The sequence below is a fragment of the Columba livia genome, chromosome 1, assembly GCF_036013475.1.
Source record: "Columba livia isolate bColLiv1 breed racing homer chromosome 1, bColLiv1.pat.W.v2, whole genome shotgun sequence".
Taxonomy (NCBI): Eukaryota; Metazoa; Chordata; class Aves; order Columbiformes; family Columbidae; genus Columba; species Columba livia.
Window position 1 is genome coordinate 118,905,697 of NC_088602.1, and position 18,434 is coordinate 118,924,130.

Consider the following 18,434-nt stretch of genomic DNA (forward strand, 5'->3'; position numbering starts at 1 on the left):
TGATAGTAGACTCTATTCCCTCATCCAAGTCACTGATGAATATATTGGATAACACTGGTCCCAGTATTGACTCTTGAGGCACTCCACTAGATACAGGCCTCCAACTGGACTCTGCCCCATTGACCATGACTCTCTGGCTTCTTTCTTTCAGCCAGTTCCCAGTCCACCTCACTACCCGATCATCCAGACCACACTCCCTCAGCTTAGCTGTGAGGATGCTGTGGGAGACTGTGTCAAATGCTTTACTAAGTCAAGGTAGACCACTCCTACCACTCTGCCATCATCCATCCATCTCGTTATGTCCTCATAAAAGGTGATGAGGTTGGTGAAGCATGACTTCCCCTTGGTGAAGCCATGTTGACTGCCCCTAATGACCCTCTTATCCTTGATATGCCTCGAGATGGCACCAAAGATAAGTTGTTCCATCAGTTTCCCAGGCACAGAGGTGGAGGCTGACTGGTCTATAGTTACCCGGGTCCTCCTTCTTGCCCTTTTTGAAGACTGGAGTGACATTTGCTTTCCTCCAGTCCTCAGGCACCTCTCCCATGTCCCAAGACTTGTCAAAGATGATGGAGAGTGGTCCAGCAATGACCTCAGTCAGCCCCCTCAGCACCCATGGGCGCATCCCTTCTGGACCCATGGATTTATGGATGTCCAGATTGCTTAATTGCTCCCTAACCCAGTCTTCAACAACCAGGGCATTGTCCTGCCTTCCTCTGGGGCCTCAACAGTACAGGGCTCCTCAGGACAGCTTCCGGCAGAGCAGACAGAGAGAAAGAAGGCATTCAGTAACTCTGCCTTCTCTGTATCTTCTGTCACCAGGGCACCCACCTCATTCATTAGTGGGCCTACATCGCCTCTAGTGTTAGTTGTATCTGCCATGTATTTGAAGAAGCTCTTTCTGTTGTCCTTGACCCCTCTCACCAGGTTTAATTCTAAGGAGGCCTTAGCTTTCCTAGTTGCCTCCCTACACCCTATGATAACAGCCTTATATTCTTCCCAAGTGGCCAGCCCCTCCTTCCATGATCCCTAAACTCTCCTCTTCCAAGTGAGTTTGCCCAGCAGTTCCCTGTTTCAGCAAGCAGGTCTCCTGGCTCCCTTCCTTGACTTCCTATGTGTCAGGATGCTCTGATCATGAGCTTGGAAGAAGCAGTCCCTGAATGCTAACCAACTGTCTTGGGCCCCTTTACCTTCAAGTACCCTTTCCCATGGGATTTCCCCCAGCAATTGTTTGAAAAGGCTGAAGTTTGCCCTACTGAAGTCCAGGGTTGCAATTCTGCTTGCTGTTTTGTTCCTGCTACATGAGGTCCTGAAATCCACCGTTTCATGGTCCCTGCAACCAAGGCAGCCCTTAACCTTTTCCCGCTTCAACCAGACCCTCCTTGTTAGTGAGGATGAGACCCAGCAATGCACCTCTCCTAGTCAGCTCATCCACCATTTGCGTCAGAAAGTTTGCATCAGAATGTTAGCGTCAAAGGCGCTGGAGGAACCTCCTGGACTGTGGCTGGCTGAGTAGTCCTTCCAGCAAACATCAGGGAAGTTAAAATCCCCCACTGCAACCAGGGCCTGTGACTGTGAGGCTGCTCTCAGCTGCCCATAGAAGGCCTCATCAACTTCCTCACCCTGATCTGGTGGCCTGTAACAGACACCCACAACAGTGTCAGCCCTGCCAGCCTGACCCTTAATTCTCACCCACAGACTCTCAACTCGCTCCTCATCCGTGCCTGGGCAGTACTCAATACACTGTAGTTGCTCTCTCGCGTAAAGAGTAACTCCACCATTTCTTAAGTAAACTTTTGGATTAAAGTGTGAATTTTCTTACATGGTCTAGGGAAATTAATATTTTACTTTTTACTTTAGTATTTTTAACAGAAACTAACTATAAATTTTTTGAATGAGAAATAGAAAAAGTAAAGGATCAAGAATTTAAAAAACAAACCAACCAAAACAAAACAAAAGCCCAAAAAAATCAAAACAATGCAGATTCAGTACTGTAGTTAACTGCTACTTAATTGCTTGTCTTGCTGTATATTACTAGATGATATTTTAATGCTTTCCGTAGTATTTTGCTTAGCAATATGAAAACAAACTCTGCTTTTGTTTATATACTTAAAATGCCTTAAAATGAGCAGCAAGTCTAATCTGATAAAATTAGAACAAAACTGAGCCTGAAGATTATTGTTTCATTCTTGCTTTCAGGTGATTCAGCTGGTATTTCAGCCATTAAATTGTTTTCATTTCCTTTTTATAAGGGACCACCATTTGTACACCAGTGATCCTTTATATGTGCCAGAAGAGAGAACGCTCGTCACTGAAACTCAGCTTATAAGGGAAACACTTTGGTAAGAGCAACGTCACAAAGCTTGCGTTTTAGCTTTTAGCATTTCTCTCAAGAAAATGAGAGATTTATCTTCAAAGTTTTGTCTCAAGAAAGAATTATTACTGAGCTTTTAGCTTGCACCATTGCTGACAATAAAGATTCTGCTTTTATGTGTTAACCATTCACATTCATAAAGAAGAAAGTAGCTTGGTACTTCTTGTATGCGTTGATTCAAGTCTAACTGTTAAGAGGAATCAACTTGTTCTTGTCCTGCCTCTATGGATTTTTTAATAGTGTCCAATTTTCAAAAATAGATTTGAGTCATCCTATAGCTGGAAATTATCTTAACTGGAAAGGAACTTTAAAAGATGGTTACTTGATGCCAGTGTTTTATTGTTCTTGTTCTAGCAACAACTTACAGTACTAATAGCATCGTAGTTGATCTGTGGTCCGCTTTTATTTGAAGAAAAGAAACTTTTAGGCAAGGGAGAGCTAGTTCTTTTATTAATTATATGATTGTGAGGCCATAAAGGGGGAAAATTACTACTGTTTTTGTTTCTTTTTCAAGGTTACTTTCAGGAGTGAAAAAACTTTTTATATTTCAGCTGAATGATGGAAAAGTAGCTGTGCGAAATGATATCATTGTAACTCATTTAACCCATGTAAGTAGTTCCTGAATCTCAGCTGAATATATCTGTCATTAGGAAGATGTAATTTTGGGGAACAGGATATTAAACTGCTTGTAGAAAAATCACATTTCCACAGTTGTGTTCTGACTAAACTAAGAACAACTGATTTAATAAAAATGAATGGGCTATTCCTATATCTGAGAATGTGATGAAGCAGTAGAGATGGCAGAATTTTATTATGTTTTAATTGATAGAAATATATTATTATTTAATTTTTAGGCTTTATAAAATAAAAAAAAAATAAATTGGATGATTCTAAAAAGTATTTTTTTGTTCCTAGAATTGCCTGAGATCTGTATTGGAGCAGATAGCAGCGTATGGTCAAGTTGTGTTTAGACTACAGAAGTTTATTGATGAAGTGATGGGACACAGCCCAGAAAGTATAATGCATGGAACAGTTTCCACTCCCAAGAAAACTACTGAAGCCCCTTTTAGAACCTATCAAGCTTTTATGTGGGCTTTGTATAAATATTTCATTAGCTTTAAAGAAGAACTTACTGAAATTGAAAAATGCATAATTAACAAAGGTACAGTGCAAGGGAAATTTTACACAAGGGGGGCACACGAGGAAATTTGTATGAGTGAATAATGAAAAACATTATGCAGATACATTTTGAAACTGTGCAAGATGCCATGCTGCATTTTAAAACCTCATTAACATCTTATTATTTTGTTTTGTTTTTTTTTTCCCCCAGATAAAACAGTCACACTTTCAATAGTAATAGATAAGCTGTCTCCTCGACTGGCACAGCTGAAGGTACTTCACAAAGTTTTCAGCACAGGAGTGGCTGAAGTCCCACCTGACACTAGAAATGTTGTACGAGCATCTCACCTGCTTAATACTCTCTACAAAGCTATTCTTGAATATGACAGTGTTGGAGAAGCATCTGAGCAAACGGTAGAGGAAATTATTCCTTCCTTAATAGAACGACACAGTAGAATATTTAGTAACTTCAATTTCTTGATGGTGATGGAGTGTATTAGCCTACTGAGGAATGAGGATGAATTTGATAGCAATGATGAGTTACTTTTTTCTGACGTGAGTTCACTCAGCCTGGACAAAATCAGATTTATGAGGAGGTTGGCAGCAGTGTGATTTTGGGACTGGGGGAAATCAGAGGCCAGGAGGCTGTTATGGAAGAGGGAGCTTTGGAATAGCTTTCCCTCCTTCTGTTTCTATAGCTTCATGATTCAATTAATGCTGAAGTGTACGGTTTGAGGTTTTTACAGTAACTTGATTACTGAAATATAGTAGATGTCATAATGTCCTTTTGCTTTCCTGTTTTCTACATTATAAAACCACAGAGTATTTTATGACATTTCTTACTGTTCAAAAGAGTGAAAAAAATGAAAACTGTTGTTTGCGTCTAACTGCGATGACAAAAGTAACACAGGGAAGCATGCACAATGCAAGCTTCTATTGAAACTACTAAAACTTTAATTTTTAGCCTAACATTTTATCTTTAAAAATCCTTAACAGTAGTTATGTATATCTTATAAACCATAATTGCATAATGGAGAGGTTAGGCTTTGCCATATTGCTTCTAATACTTAGTATAAAAACATTCAGCCACTTTTTTCTGCCCCCCTCCCCCCCCCCCCTTAAATTCAGGTATCCCTTCTGTTCTCGCTCTGGGTTGAAACTGTGAGACCATACTTACAGACAGTGGATGAGTGGATAGTCCATGGTAATTTGTTTGATCCTGCAAAGGAATTTATCATTCAGAGGTAGGAATGCTAATACTGGACACACATAATGATGTGTAAATATTAATGCAAAACCTGCTGTAGAACCTAGAAAGTAAAGGGTGACAATAAAAGTAGGTTTTCTTGTTTGTTATTTTACTTAAGTAGAATTACTTTCTTAATCATACTTTTATAACTTGTCTCAAACTTCCCCTTAGGGAAATTGCATTAGATATGGAGCCCTACCAGGTATTGTTCTAGAATGGAAATAAATGATTTTATTTTTTCCATCTATAATAAATAATCAGCAGTCTGACTCTGAATATATTGACTTTTTCAAAAGCAATTAACCATTTTTCAAATCCAAGACATTGGCAAAAATCACAAAATTTGCTTTTTTAATTCTTCTAGTAATGTATAGTTTTTAGAAATCAAATGTTATTTAGTATTAAAACACTCATTCCTTCTAATTTGTACTACAAGTTAATGTGGTGTCTTGAATTACATGCACATATCTTAAACATTATTTGAGTTGTCAGTTTCTTTTCTGTTTGTATGCTTAATTTTGCTGGTCCCTTTTTTGACAGCTTGAAGTGAGAAGTGAATATAAAAATAAAATTTGGGCTCAGAATTGCCAATCCCATTTCCCCTGTCTGCCAATCTTAATTGAACCTCTCTGTTAAGCCAGATCACAGTGGGCATGAAGTAAGAGAACAGTCCTGGTGCTATTGAAATAAATCCCTGGTAGCTGAGATCTTTAACTTCCGTATTGTGTCCTACTTGACTTTTCTTTCTATGGTTCTGTAGTTGTGTTTTCAGTGCTACCAACAGGGGTGATTTCAACTTCTATTTATATTTGTGCTTCATTTTAATTATCTCACTTACGTTGTTTTCCCTCTGAATTCAAAGACCAAACTGTGTATCTTGATGTAAACAACACAAAAAAGCAAAGTAAACCAAGAATTGAGTTTCACCTACTCTAGAATTTTTCAGCTGTCCCACTAGTATTTGCTTCATTGTGGGTTAGTTACACACAAGTTAGTAACTAATCATTTTGTTATTGGGGATGCATGCCACTGTGAATAGTTAACTTCCTGGGCAAATTTAATTATGATTACTCAATTTACCTTGTTTTGGGGATTTATTTCATTAGACACTTGTTTTATTTCCTGTGAGCTGATTCTTTATCCAGCTAAAGCTTTCATGCTTTCCTAGAGGTGTCTAGATAGCTTGTGGTGTGAATGAGCTTATTTTATATAGTTTTGAAAGTACTTCTTGACTATTGTAAGAGGAAAAGCATAGAGCAAAGATGATATGCATCTTCTAGTAATAAAGTTTCATCTTTTGAAAAAGGAAATGCTCAAAGCCTTTTTATTTCTTTGCAGAAACAAAAATGTTCCAGTTAATCACAGAGATTTTTGGTATGCTACCTACACGTTATATAGTGTGTCAGAGAAGACCGAGAATGAAGAGAAGATGAGTGACAATGCCAGTGCCAGTTCTGGCAGCGATCAGGCCCCTTCCAGCAGGCAACACACTATGGTCTCTTTTCTGAAACCTGTGCTAAAGCAAATCATCATGGCTGGAAAATCCATGCAGCTGTTGAAGAATCTTCAGTGCAAAGATGGATCTCCGCAACAGGCTGCATCAAGAGGTGAGATGTCAGTTTGTGGACTGTTACGGTTTGGGGTATCTAACAGGATGGGTGTATTTTTTGTCTTAGTGTTGCCATGGTTTTAGAATAATATGATGTTCCATGTTGAATGTCAGTATTGTGCAGGTCTGATTGAAAACACTCTTCTGGTGCAAACAAGTGACAAGAGCGAAGTGAATAAAGATTGAGTGCTCCCTTTGCTTTTCATTGCTTTAAATTTTTCTTGACCTTGTTTTCATGTGCTTACAAAACATATTTTTATTTGTGTTTGAAGCAAACAAAAACAGTGTATGTTCTAATAGTAAGCTTGTTCTCCTATAATAAGTAGTTGTTTTCCATCACTAAGTTGTCAAATAATTCTGAAATAGTATCTGGAACTTTTTTAAAAAGCTTACTAATAATTAGATGAAAGATATGGATATTTTGGATATTTATCTTGAGTGATTTTAAGGCAGTACAACAGTGTAACTGATGTTGATATTTTTTTAACATTTTTTTGTTTTGCAGTTTCTTGGTGTTTAGAAGTAGAGATAGCTAAATTATTTTGGAGACTCTTTAGGTGTATTTCTCCCTTTGGTGTGAGAATATTAATATAATCTGTTCCAGTGAATACTGCAGGGTTGTTTTGAGGTGCTAAGAATTAATTGCCTTTGCACCTGAAGGACAAAGTTCTCTCACAGTCTCAGAAATATTTCACGTTTCAGACACCCATTTAACAATCTACTTGAATGTATGCCCAGCTTCAGGTGTTGGACTACTCTTACTGTTTTGGCAATATTTAGTTAAATATGGATTTGAGTATTTTCCGTAATAGTGGCCTAAATTTAATATGTTAAAACTTACCAAGTAAATGTTGAACTATGGAGGAGTTCTTGTAGTTAAGATGTTTTCTCTTGGAACACAATCTTAACCGTGGAATGTGTTGCCCAATTTAGATGCCGAACGGAAGAGTCTGTATACGCTGTTCTTGGAATCAGTGCAGTCTCGCCTGCGGCACGGGGAAGAGTCTATCCCAGATCTGATCACAGAACAGCAGGCCACGAAGCAGAGCCTGATCAAGATGCAGTCTATAGCAGAAAGGCACTTGGAACTGGATGATGTCCATGACCCGCTGCTGGCTATTAATTTTGCCAGGTAAATGAATGATCTTCCTGCTGTGATGCTGAGAGCAATGTTCTGTTTGGTGTCGTTTGGCAGGCCAGATTTTTACTGCTGCTGAAAACAGGCAGGCGTGGAATAAAGAGAAGCACCAATGATAAGCGATAGAACCTAAGAGAACAATACCCTTGCGCTTAGTTAAAGAAAAACAAAATCAGCGATGAATCTGCTACTCACATCTGTTAGCATAGAAAGCGGCAGTAGTCCTTATCGTAACAGATTTTTTTAGCAAATAAGTGTTTTGATAGTGAATGTTGTTGTAAAATCTAAACTTTTTAGTGTGTTCGCTTGGAATTTGTGCACAATGTCTTTGATTTGCACCAAGTACATTTTTTTGGAGAATGCAGCTTCAGTTGTGCTGTGCTTAAATAATTTAACTTTTAAAGCCTTCCAGAATTCAAGTTAATGCATAAAAGCTCTTCATTCTTTATAATGAGGGAAGTCATGTAGGTATTATAAATGTCTTGGCAGTTAGAAGGAAAGACAAACTCTGAAAATCTTACTTATGTTGTGATTACAAATAAGACAATAGCTATTTTTGTTTTTCCTCAATACTAGTTGGTGATCTGCATGTTTTTATGTCAGTGCTAGGAGGAGTTTGTTTTAAAGAAATCATAATGAATAGCAGATAAGACTCTTACTTCCTTTGTTGGTTGGGACTATTTGTCAAAATTGATAGATTAATTCAATGTCTGACCCATGTCTATCAAGGCAATAGCTGCTGTAGGCTGGGCTTCCTCTTACAATGGCTTCAACTATTGAGTAGCTTTTTACAAAATATTGTAATAATTTGATCCTTTCTGTGACAAAATAATTAAACTTACCAAGTGTAGACTGCAGATACTCTCTTCCCATGATACAATATTAAAGATAATATATAGGGACCCCATATATAAGGTGCCTCAAACCAATTCTCCCGTGTCTGGTGGTGGGTTTTTTGTTTGGTGGTTTTGGATTTGTTTTGTTATTGTTGGGGTTTGCTTTTTCTGTTCTTCAAATTTTTACTTTTGTTTCTTTAATTTTATTTTTCTTTCCCAGGAAGTTAATCTGACTGCTGTATATGTGCACAATAGTTTTAAAAGTTCCTATGGTAATGGATTTGTTTATTAAGCCATATAGTGTATGAACTTGATGTTGTTTTTTTCAGGATTATTCCTTGAGCAATTGTGCCATTACAGTATGCTATCCTTTTTGATATTCTTACTCCTGGTCATAAAAAACAGTACAAAGGATCACTTAGTAGGCTTGATATGTACTATAGTTATGTGAGACAGCACATAACTTCTGCACCATATATTTCAGAGCAGATAGATCCAATTTTGTTTAAAATTTTTGAATGTATAACTTTTTTGTTTTCTATATAATATATCATGTGAATTATGAATCTTCTTCCCTAAGTAGTTTGTTTTATTTTGGAGGTTATATTTGGAGCAGAGTGACTTTCATGAGAAGTTTACAGGTGGGGATGTTTGTGTGGATAGATCATCAGAATCCGTGACCTGCCAGACTTTTGAACTGACACTGAGGTCCTGCCTTTATCCTCACATAGACAAACACTACTTGGAATGCTGTGGTAATCTAATGCAAACTTTAAAGAAGGATTATAGGTAAGAAAGTAGGGAATCTAACATGATAGAATCCTGGGTGAAAACTTGGTCTGGCTTAAATCAACAGCAAAGCTCAGTTCAAGAAGGACAGGATACTGCTGGAGAGAGTCCAGCGCAGAGCAACAAAGATGATTAAGGGAGTGGAGCATCTCCCTTATGAGGAAAGGCTGGGGGAGCTGGGTCTCTTTAGCTTGGGGAAGAGGAGACTGAGGGGTGACCTCATTAATGTTTATGAATATATAAAGGGTGAGTGTCACAAGGATGGAGCCAGGCTCTTCTTGGTGGCAACCAATGATAGGACAAGGGGCAATAGGTTCAAACTGGAACACATGAGTTTCCACTTAAATATGAGAAGAAGCCTCTTCAGCGAGGGTGCCAGAGCACTGGAACAGGCTGCCCAGGGGGGTTGTGGAGTCTCCTTCTCTGGAGACATTCAAAACCCTCCTGGACACCTTCCTGTGTAGCCTCATCTGGGTGTTCCTGCTCTGGCAGGGGGATTGGACTAGATGATCCTTTGAGGTCCCTTCCAATCCCTAACTTTCTGTGATTTGTCTTTGGTGGATATTCAGACAAAAGAGTATTATGTGATATTTTTATATTACTTAAAGTAAAATGGCCTATTTTCTTTAACTTTCAGGTAGTCATAAGTCATCATGCTGTCTGTCTGAAATACTTCATGTATTTATAGTAATGATTCTTGTGAGAGTCGTAATGATACTCATTCTTCCTGCTTTCTCAGAAAAGGAAAATCCATATAATAATTCTCTGGGGCTCCACATTAAAGTCTCAGACAGAATTCTCTGAAATTTCATCTACTTCCCTAAGTTCTGTTTAGAGAGAGGGACAGGATTTCCAAATCCTGAGCTATTTCTGAGAATTGCCCAGCCCGTAAGACTGCTGAATACTGTGAGCGCTTCTGTTGAAGTCAATGGGGCTGTTCAAGCTCACAGGAAGAAATGGCTTAGGATTTTGTTCAATTTGAGTGTATGTGAAGGTTGCCTGAGAATCTAGCATAGGATTTCCTGTGGACCTCATGAAGTTTGTGTTCAGTAGAGTTCTCGTAGTGAGAAGTTTTTCAGATTTTTGTTTCTGTAACAGTTGTGTTTGATTTCACTTCTATGGTTAAGACTAAAGAATTGTTAAATGTTTCTTCCCTGTTTAGGCTTGTAGAATATTTGCAGGCAATGAGAAACTTTTTCTTACTTGAAGCTGGAGATACCATGTATGACTTCTATACATCTATTTTTGACAAAATTAGAGAAAAGGAAATTTGGCAGAATGTTGCTTTCTTAAATGTTCAACTTCAAGAGGCAGTTGGACAGCGCTACCCAGAGGACAGTTCAAGGTAAAATGCAAAATCCTGCAAAATATAGTTATGTTTCTTTTACACTTACCTATAATGGGATTGTTACCAATTAAATCACTTGTTTCCTTGCATAGGTTGTCTATATCATTTGAAAATGTTGATACAGCAAAGAAGAAACTTCCTGTCCACACATTAGATGGTTTGACATTAAGTTACAAGGTAATGAGTTAATATTGCTATAGTTCTTATACTAGAACAGATTTGAAATGTTGTATTAAAGTGAGTTATATTTTCTGTCATTATTATCCTCTCTTTTTCTTAGGTTCCTTGGCCTGTGGATATAGTTATAAGCTTAGAGTGCCAAAAAATTTACAATCAAGTTTTTCTGCTCTTACTTCAAATAAAGTGGGCCAAGTATAGTCTAGATGTTTTGCGATTTGATGGTAAGAAACATACTGTAAAAACTTGTGCTGTCATCTAAAGGTATAAATAGTCTGCTGCTTTCTGCAGTAGGTAGTAAAAACCACTCAGAATTTTGATTCATTCTATAAAATATTAATCTCTATTAGCATTGAAAATGAGATATATTAGGCTGGGCATGGTTTTAACTTCTTTTCAGCCTCAAGGACAACACTAGTTATTCATGCATTCCCTTTGTCTCTTTGATACAGGTCTGGTTAGTTATATTGGAAACTTGTTACTTCAGTCTTCAGACCTTGCTGTTGAACGGTCTGTCTACTACGCGCTAATGTTTTGCTTTATGTGTAGTCCAAGTTTTTATGAGTAATACCTTGCAAACAAGTTAAGAAAACAAGATAAAAAATACTCTCATTGAGATTGAAACAATGAACTACATAGTTTGGAATGCATACTTTAAGCTACAATTTAAATATTTGGGGATTGTAGAAGCAGATTGCTTAGTGTCTCCTTCACCAGGTTAATATTTGTATTTTTCATGTCCTTTATAAACTGGATACACACATCATGTCCTATTAGAAAGTTGATAGGTTCTGTACACCAGTTAAGCATTTCTCTTCATAAAAGTATGTGGTTTTCTATTGTTTAAACTTTATAGCCTTGTGCTTTGTGGAGAGAGTATACACTTTTTATTTTAATGTATTTTTTTTTTATCCTTTCATCTTTCGTAGAGTCTTTAGCTCTTAAATAGCATTTCTTATTCTAGTACATTGTACACATACTGTCAAACCATTCAGTATGTTGTTGCTATACTTCAATAACACATCTGCACTACAAGAAAAATCTCACATCAGTATTGTGTGCAGAATAATAAGAAATAACAAATTTCAGTTTTAAGTAATGTTTTGGATACAGTTTGTCTTCATACACACTGCAATGTAATATTCTTGCCTTTTCTTTGTAGAATTAGTTTGTGCTGCAGAAAACCCACAGGTTAAGGAAGGAACTTTATTAGAACAAGGAACGCTTCCTCTATTTGGACTGCAAACAGAAAGTATAAAACAACAAATACATCGCATGTTCCTCTTAAGAGTGAAACTTATGCATTTTGTTAACAGCCTGCACAACTACATCATGACTAGGGTTTGTCTAATGTCACACTTTCATTTATGTCAACTTCTAACTAGAAATGCAGTAATAATTTTAATTGAAAAAAAAATTTAAAAAGCAAAGTCATAGTCTACTGTCCTTTCTATAAAAGGATTTTGAGCTAAACGTGTTTCAGTTTTAACTTGTCACTTATAGATCAATAATTCTAAAAATGCTTTAGAAGTTCTATGTGCATATGATTGATGTTTGGGTATTATTAGTTCTTTGTGACTGTTTCTCCCAGTGCTAGATGACTGAAGCACAGTCCTGTAAAAAGTAGTTTATGTAAGCTGTTACTCTCTTTAGAGCTATTTTGCCTATAGAAGTGTTACTACAGATATTATAGTTCAATGGATCCTTCTGAAAAATCTCTAGTACACAGATTCAGAAATGTATGTATGACTTCTCCAATACAAAGGCAATGCCTGTAGATTCGTGTCTACTCTACTATTGTGTTTTTTTGCCTTTAATAGAAATACTCCAAATCAGCTCCTCTGGGGATAGTCTGTCTGTCCATGTGCAATGGCAATATTCTTACTTGTATGGGGAATGTCATTGTGCAGTTGTGAGAAGAGTTTGAATTTTTTGCTATATTCATGGTAATTTGGATGGTGAGCCTAAAATTTGGGAGGGAAGAGTAAATTAATCAGGTAATTTTAGGCTCTTAATAATACAATTAATGGAAGAGAGTCATAAGCACTTGTGTATAACATGGATTTTAATAACTATGGTCTTCTCTTTAAGATACTTCACAGCACAGGCTTGGAGTTTCAGCATCAGGTAGAAGAAGCCAAAGATTTAGATCAGTTGATAAAGATTCATTACAGATATCTATCTACAATCCATGATCGCTGCCTACTGAGAGAGAAGGTGGGTAAAAAAAAATTGGCATATTTGATATATTGAGTTTAATAGGACAAGAATGTAGTTTAGTACTAATTATGTTGTCTTTTCAGTAGAAACATACTAAGGAATATATAGGTACTCTTGAGGAAACAGTAGCTTTTCCAAATTTAGCACTGAGATCCAGTTTCTCTTGCAAGTCTCGGCTCAATTCTGTCAAGGAGAGAAGATCAAATTATATTCTTTATATGGGATTTTACATGACTCATTTGTATCTAAGAGGTGGGTGGATTTAAACCGACTTGGTGATGTAATAAGGATTATACATACTGTTATGGCAGGAAAAGGAGGTACAGAGGTAGCACTGTAGCCTTTTATCCCACATACTGTCTATGCTTAGTCCTCATCAAAATAGTCATCTGTGAAATGAATTAGAGAACACATACAAAACACAAATTTGGAAAAATCACATTGTACTTGGGAGATTGTTTTTACACATCAGATTAAATGGCATGGGATACCTTTGTATTGCAGCTTCATAATGAAATTGATCATGCTTAACAGGAATTTCTGACTGCTATTCCTTTTGTTTTAATGGTTATTTTAGGTGAGCTTTGTGAAAGAAGCTATAATGAAGGTGTTAAATTTAGTACTGATGTTTGCAGACCGTTGGCAGGCTGGTCTGGGGGCTTGGAAGTAAGTACACCTACCTAAAATTCTAAATGGTCATAATTTCACAGCTCAGACTATGACTTCGAGATTTTTTTTGCTCAGTATTTAACAGCAGATACCAGAGGCTAGTTGCTATTTCTTAGCCGAAGTGAAATTTGTTTTAGCCAGAACTTAACATGTTTCATGCACTGGAGTTCAGTGTTCAGTGCCATTGACTTTGGAATCAAGATTTTCATGCAGAATGCTTAATTCCATTAGTTCAAATGCTCAAATTCTGAAGTTGTTTTTGGTCTGCCCTTTCCTATAGTACCTTTTCTGTGGAAACAACCTGAGATTTGTGTCATATTTGGGATTTTTAGAAAAGATGTGCTTCCTTATGTGCAATGACTGAAGTTAGAAATCTACCTGTAATTTTCAATATAAGATTAGTGTGTTGGTCTGTGAATCAGTTGTCCCTTAGACAAGATTAAAAATAACATCTGGGTTTTTTTTTTTTAATAGAATAGACTATTTTAGTTGGAAGAGACCTACCGGGATCACCTAGTCCTTCAGGGCTGACTAAAAGTTACAGCATGTTGTTAAGGGCATTGTCCAAATGCCTCTTAAACACTGACAGGCTTGGGGCATCAACCACATCTCTAGGAAGCCTGTTCCAGTGTTTGACCACCCTTTTGGTAAATAAATGCTTTTTCATGTCCAGTCTCAACCTCCCCTGGTGCAGCTTTGAGCCATTCCCACGTGTCTCATCACTGGATCCCAAGGAGCAGAGCTCAGCACCTCCCTGTCCCCTTCCCCTCCTCAGAAGCTGCAGAGTCATGAGGTCGCCCCTCAACCTCCTGCTCTCCAAACTAGACAGGCCCAGAGTCCTCAGCTGTTTCTCCCGGGACTTGCCTTCCAGCCCCTGTCACCAGCTTTGTTGCCTCCTCTGGAGGCATTCAAGGGCCTTCACACTCTTCTTATTAATAAATTGCGTGGCCCAGAACTGCACATGGTACTTGAATACGGCCACGCCAATGCTGAATAGAGCAGGACAATTACCTCTTTACTGTCTGGTTATGCTGTGTTTGATGCACCCCAGGAGGCAGTTTGCCCTCTCAGCTTTTAGAGCACTCTGCTGACTCTCATGGAGCTGCCGTTGACCAGCGCCCACAGATCCCTTTCTGCAGGGTTGCTCTCCAGCTACTTCTCTCCCAGTTTATACTTTTGCTTGGGTAACCTACTGCTTGAAGGATGAATGATAGAGGGCAAGTCTCCAAGACTATGTCTGGCACTTAAGGGTTGATCTGTGACCTAGAGGCCAGCTGGTGTGGACTGGCTCTCATCCATATTTTTCAGAACTAATACTCTTTGGCACAGAACCTAGAACTCAGATCCTTCTCTCTCTGGCATTTGGAAGTTGCTATTTTTGGATTTTGAAGTGTCATAAATAATTTGTCAAGGCTGCTGATAAAGACTGCAACTCAGGGCATGTGGTTGCCTGCTCTTGGATGTGACAGGAAAAAGTCATAGCTGATGTGCTGTCATTTGTATCCTCTTGGGAGAGGGGGAAAAGGAAAGGAGTGACTATTGTGAACTACATCTTCTCCCTCCTCTGAGCACCAGCTGGCACGGTCCAGAGTGGAATTCAAGAGCTGGCTGACAGTGAAGCAGTGTGGGTGTCCCTGTTTTATTTGGCAGAATAGGTTTACCCCAAGGAGTTCTGAAGCAATAGGAACCAGGGATGGCGGTCTTGAAATAAAAAGCTATATAGGAATAATTGTTGTCAGTTGGAACCACACAGTTCTTCCTGGTTACTGCAGAGATTTCCAAGATAATAAGGAAATTATTAATGCCGTTGTGATAGTGCTCGGATGCTCCTGTCAAAATTGCCTTTGTTTTCCAGAAGCAGTATGCGCAGGGATAACTGAGTACTGTAAGTCGAAGCCAGAATGCTATGCAAAGAGTACTTTTGTAATTTACTTTGAAGTTTTGGTCATATTTTGGTGATAGCATAGTGGCTAGTCTGTTAAGCATTCCTCTGTTAAACTGTTTTGCAGGATGGAATCCATAGAGAAGATGGAATCCGATTTTAAAAACTGTCACATGTTTCTTGTAACTGTTCTCAACAAAGCTGTCTGTCGAGGCTCTTTTCCTCACTGTAAGTACACAAGGCTTTTCACATACCTGCATATATTGGGACACAAGCTTTACAAGGAACGTATTTACATTTTAATCTGTTTCGATGTTTGTCAATACATCTCAAATAATCTCATTTTGTGAGGTATTCACAGAGGCATGTGAAGCCTTACTTCTTAATCAGTTAACTTCATTATTCTTTTAAAGTATTCATGCCATGGTTTTTAATGACAGCTGTCTTCAGCTTACCTGTTTTCTAGATGAGGGGATGCTGATGTAGCTAAGCAAATGACAAGCAGTTTTCTAAGCAAATTAATTGAACTAAGTTTTACAGAGCATAGAAAAGCATTCTTTTTGTTGTTGTTGGATGAGACCTCTGATATATGTTGAACAGATACAATTTTTGTATTACGGTGCTTCAGCTGCAACTGCACCGAGCTCTTGGCTCTGCCTGTCTGTTGGAAGTTTCTTCCTCAGTAGCAGAAACAGCAGAAGATGACATGTCTGTGCTTCTGCTTGCAGCCTGATATTGGCTTAAATTACTAATCAGTGCCAGTTTGAGTTGGGGGACACCTGCTGAATGGGGATTAGCTGGGATGTCGGGGTGTGTTTGAACGGGTTCCTAAAAGAGGTTATATCTGACATCACTGCTACTCGGTCTACAACAGCTTGTCTGCAAGAACAATCTGTGAGAATGGCTTACTGCATATAACCTCCCACAACATTTTTTTTGTGTACAGCAGTAGTATTTCAAACAAATGAACTCTTTTCTTATCAATTCTTACCACCTGAAGTAACTAATGGGTAACTGATGGTGAAGGTGGTAAAATACCATCTTAACTGTCAGAAATTCATAAAATGTCTTACCGTCTTAGATCCTGAGTGTTACAATTAAAAAAAACCCCAAAAAACTAGTACCTTTCTTTTAAACTACAGAATTAGATATTGCAATAAATACTTGCAGACTGCTGCAAATGCAAATACTAACTGCTTTTTTATGGTTTGGTTTGCAGTGGAATCTTTAGCTTTGTCACTGATGGCTGGCATGGAACAAAGTTAACACCTGAGTCCGCTGAATTGCTAAAGAACTGAAAGCAGCATTTATGTTGAAATCCCCTTGTTAAAAAACTGTAAGCATTTTACACTCCAGTTTGAAATTTATATAGCTAAAAGATGCTGATGGTTTGGAGCTGTGTAAAACATTTTAAAATGTAAATAATGTATAGGCATTTAGGTGTATTAGTTGTGGCAGTATTTTTCTCTGTATGTATATGCTTCAACATCAAAAAACATGTACAGTGTAAAATTCATCCTGTGTAAACAACCTTACATGAAAATACATAAAACTGTACTTCATGATGTAAAAAGGATTATTATTTTTCTTTGTTAAGAAACATTGCTGATGTACTTTTTCCATTGACTTTGCAGCTGTGATTAGGTTACAGGGCAGTGTGGAGTGGTGTGACTCAATTCATATTATTCCAAAGGTTCATTCTGTTCATTTCTGGCCTTTTTTTCCTTTGAAAAAAGGCTAAGAGGCATTAATCTTATTTACTAAATGGTTCTTAAGAGCATTTTGGGAACAGTTATGACTGTTATGATAAGCTGATGTAAAAAATAAAGGTTAATTTATCAAAATTTTTGCAGACCATAAAATACCTGTATTTATTATGTTAAATGATTAAATGCTTACTAATTTTAGTGGCAAGTCTTGTCTGTCTAAGTAGGATCAAGATCGCAGTGGCTAATATATTAATGTTAACTGTTGCATTGTTGGGATGTTTCAGAGGTGGTCAGATACGACTTGATCATTCTCCTACTTCAAAGCCTTTTGCAAACAAACCTTATATGTAATAGATGATTTCTTGTAAAGCGGTAGATTGTAATACAGAAGGGTACATTTCTGGAGAACTAAATGTGGAGCATGTTCTGCACAAGGTGACTTGCCCTGTCTCCTCCCTGTGGAATTTTCTCTGTAATCCTGGCATCAGTACATCCCCATTAATATGAGAAAATCAATCTAGCCATTTACCTCTTTATTTATTTGAATAAATAAAATATTTAATAATTGGAATGTCACCATTGTGTACGTTTCTGTTGAAATCCAGTTGGTAACTGAAAGTTTGAGGAATGTTTCTGCAAGATAAATGAGTTATATTACTACCAACTGTGCAACTCCGTGACTTACATTATAAAACTTTAGTTATGAACTAATAATTACTTTATATGAAAATGAATATTGGAGTTCTTGTTTGAACGGGAGTTCTCAAAAGGTTCTTCCAAGTTACAGCCATAAAATCTTTTCAGGTAAAATAATTTCTTTTTTTTTTTTTTCTTTTTTGGAAGTATAACACTGGGAAACTTTGCTCCCCTTAGTATATTCTTGTTTGACTGAGTGGAGGTTTTTCTTTAAAGAACGTGATGTTTGTGTTATCCTCTGCTCCCACGTGACACACTTTGCCAAGTGAATGTTTTTTGTGGTAGGTGGACGCCTATTAACAACAGTAATTTGTACTTCCGCTTTACCATGACTGGTTCTCATTTGAGACTGCATATTATTTATTTCACGCAGAGACAGCGTATGGTCTTTATTAGATGTTTCATGCTCATTCAGAGTAAAACTGAATAGCATACTAGTAGTTTTTAAAGGCATACTTGTACTCAGAGTTCAGAGCTTGTTGGTGCTGCTTCATTACTTTTTGAGTATCTGTATTCTTCTACTCTGTTCTTTTAAAAATCTATCAAGTGGTTGCTTTATTTCTCCTTTTTAAACAGTGGTTACCTTCAGTGAAATAACTGCTTTTCATAGACTTACCTT

At 37.6% G+C, this 18,434-nt stretch overlaps 1 protein-coding gene across 4 annotated transcripts in view; it reads left to right on the forward strand.

Moving 5' to 3' along the window:
* Positions 1-17,695, forward strand: part of TUBGCP5 (tubulin gamma complex component 5) — a 28,237-nt gene extending 10,542 nt beyond the window's left edge. For all 4 annotated transcript variants that reach the window (XM_021287840.2, XM_065075078.1, XM_065075098.1 and 1 more), the window contains 16 exons: positions 2,253-2,342; positions 2,889-2,982; positions 3,290-3,536; positions 3,705-3,907; positions 4,622-4,737; positions 6,081-6,349; positions 7,285-7,483; positions 8,926-9,114; positions 10,277-10,459; positions 10,555-10,639; positions 10,743-10,863; positions 11,802-11,980; positions 12,731-12,856; positions 13,437-13,525; positions 15,538-15,638; positions 16,630-17,695. In XM_021287840.2, coding sequence (XP_021143515.2) covers positions 2,253-2,342; positions 2,889-2,982; positions 3,290-3,536; positions 3,705-3,907; positions 4,622-4,737; positions 6,081-6,349; positions 7,285-7,483; positions 8,926-9,114; positions 10,277-10,459; positions 10,555-10,639; positions 10,743-10,863; positions 11,802-11,980; positions 12,731-12,856; positions 13,437-13,525; positions 15,538-15,638; positions 16,630-16,676 — 2,338 coding nt within the window. In that variant the 3' untranslated portion in view covers positions 16,677-17,695. The remainder of the gene's footprint in view (positions 1-2,252; positions 2,343-2,888; positions 2,983-3,289; positions 3,537-3,704; positions 3,908-4,621; positions 4,738-6,080; positions 6,350-7,284; positions 7,484-8,925; positions 9,115-10,276; positions 10,460-10,554; positions 10,640-10,742; positions 10,864-11,801; positions 11,981-12,730; positions 12,857-13,436; positions 13,526-15,537; positions 15,639-16,629) is intronic.
* Positions 17,696-18,434: the final 739 nt, after the last annotated feature.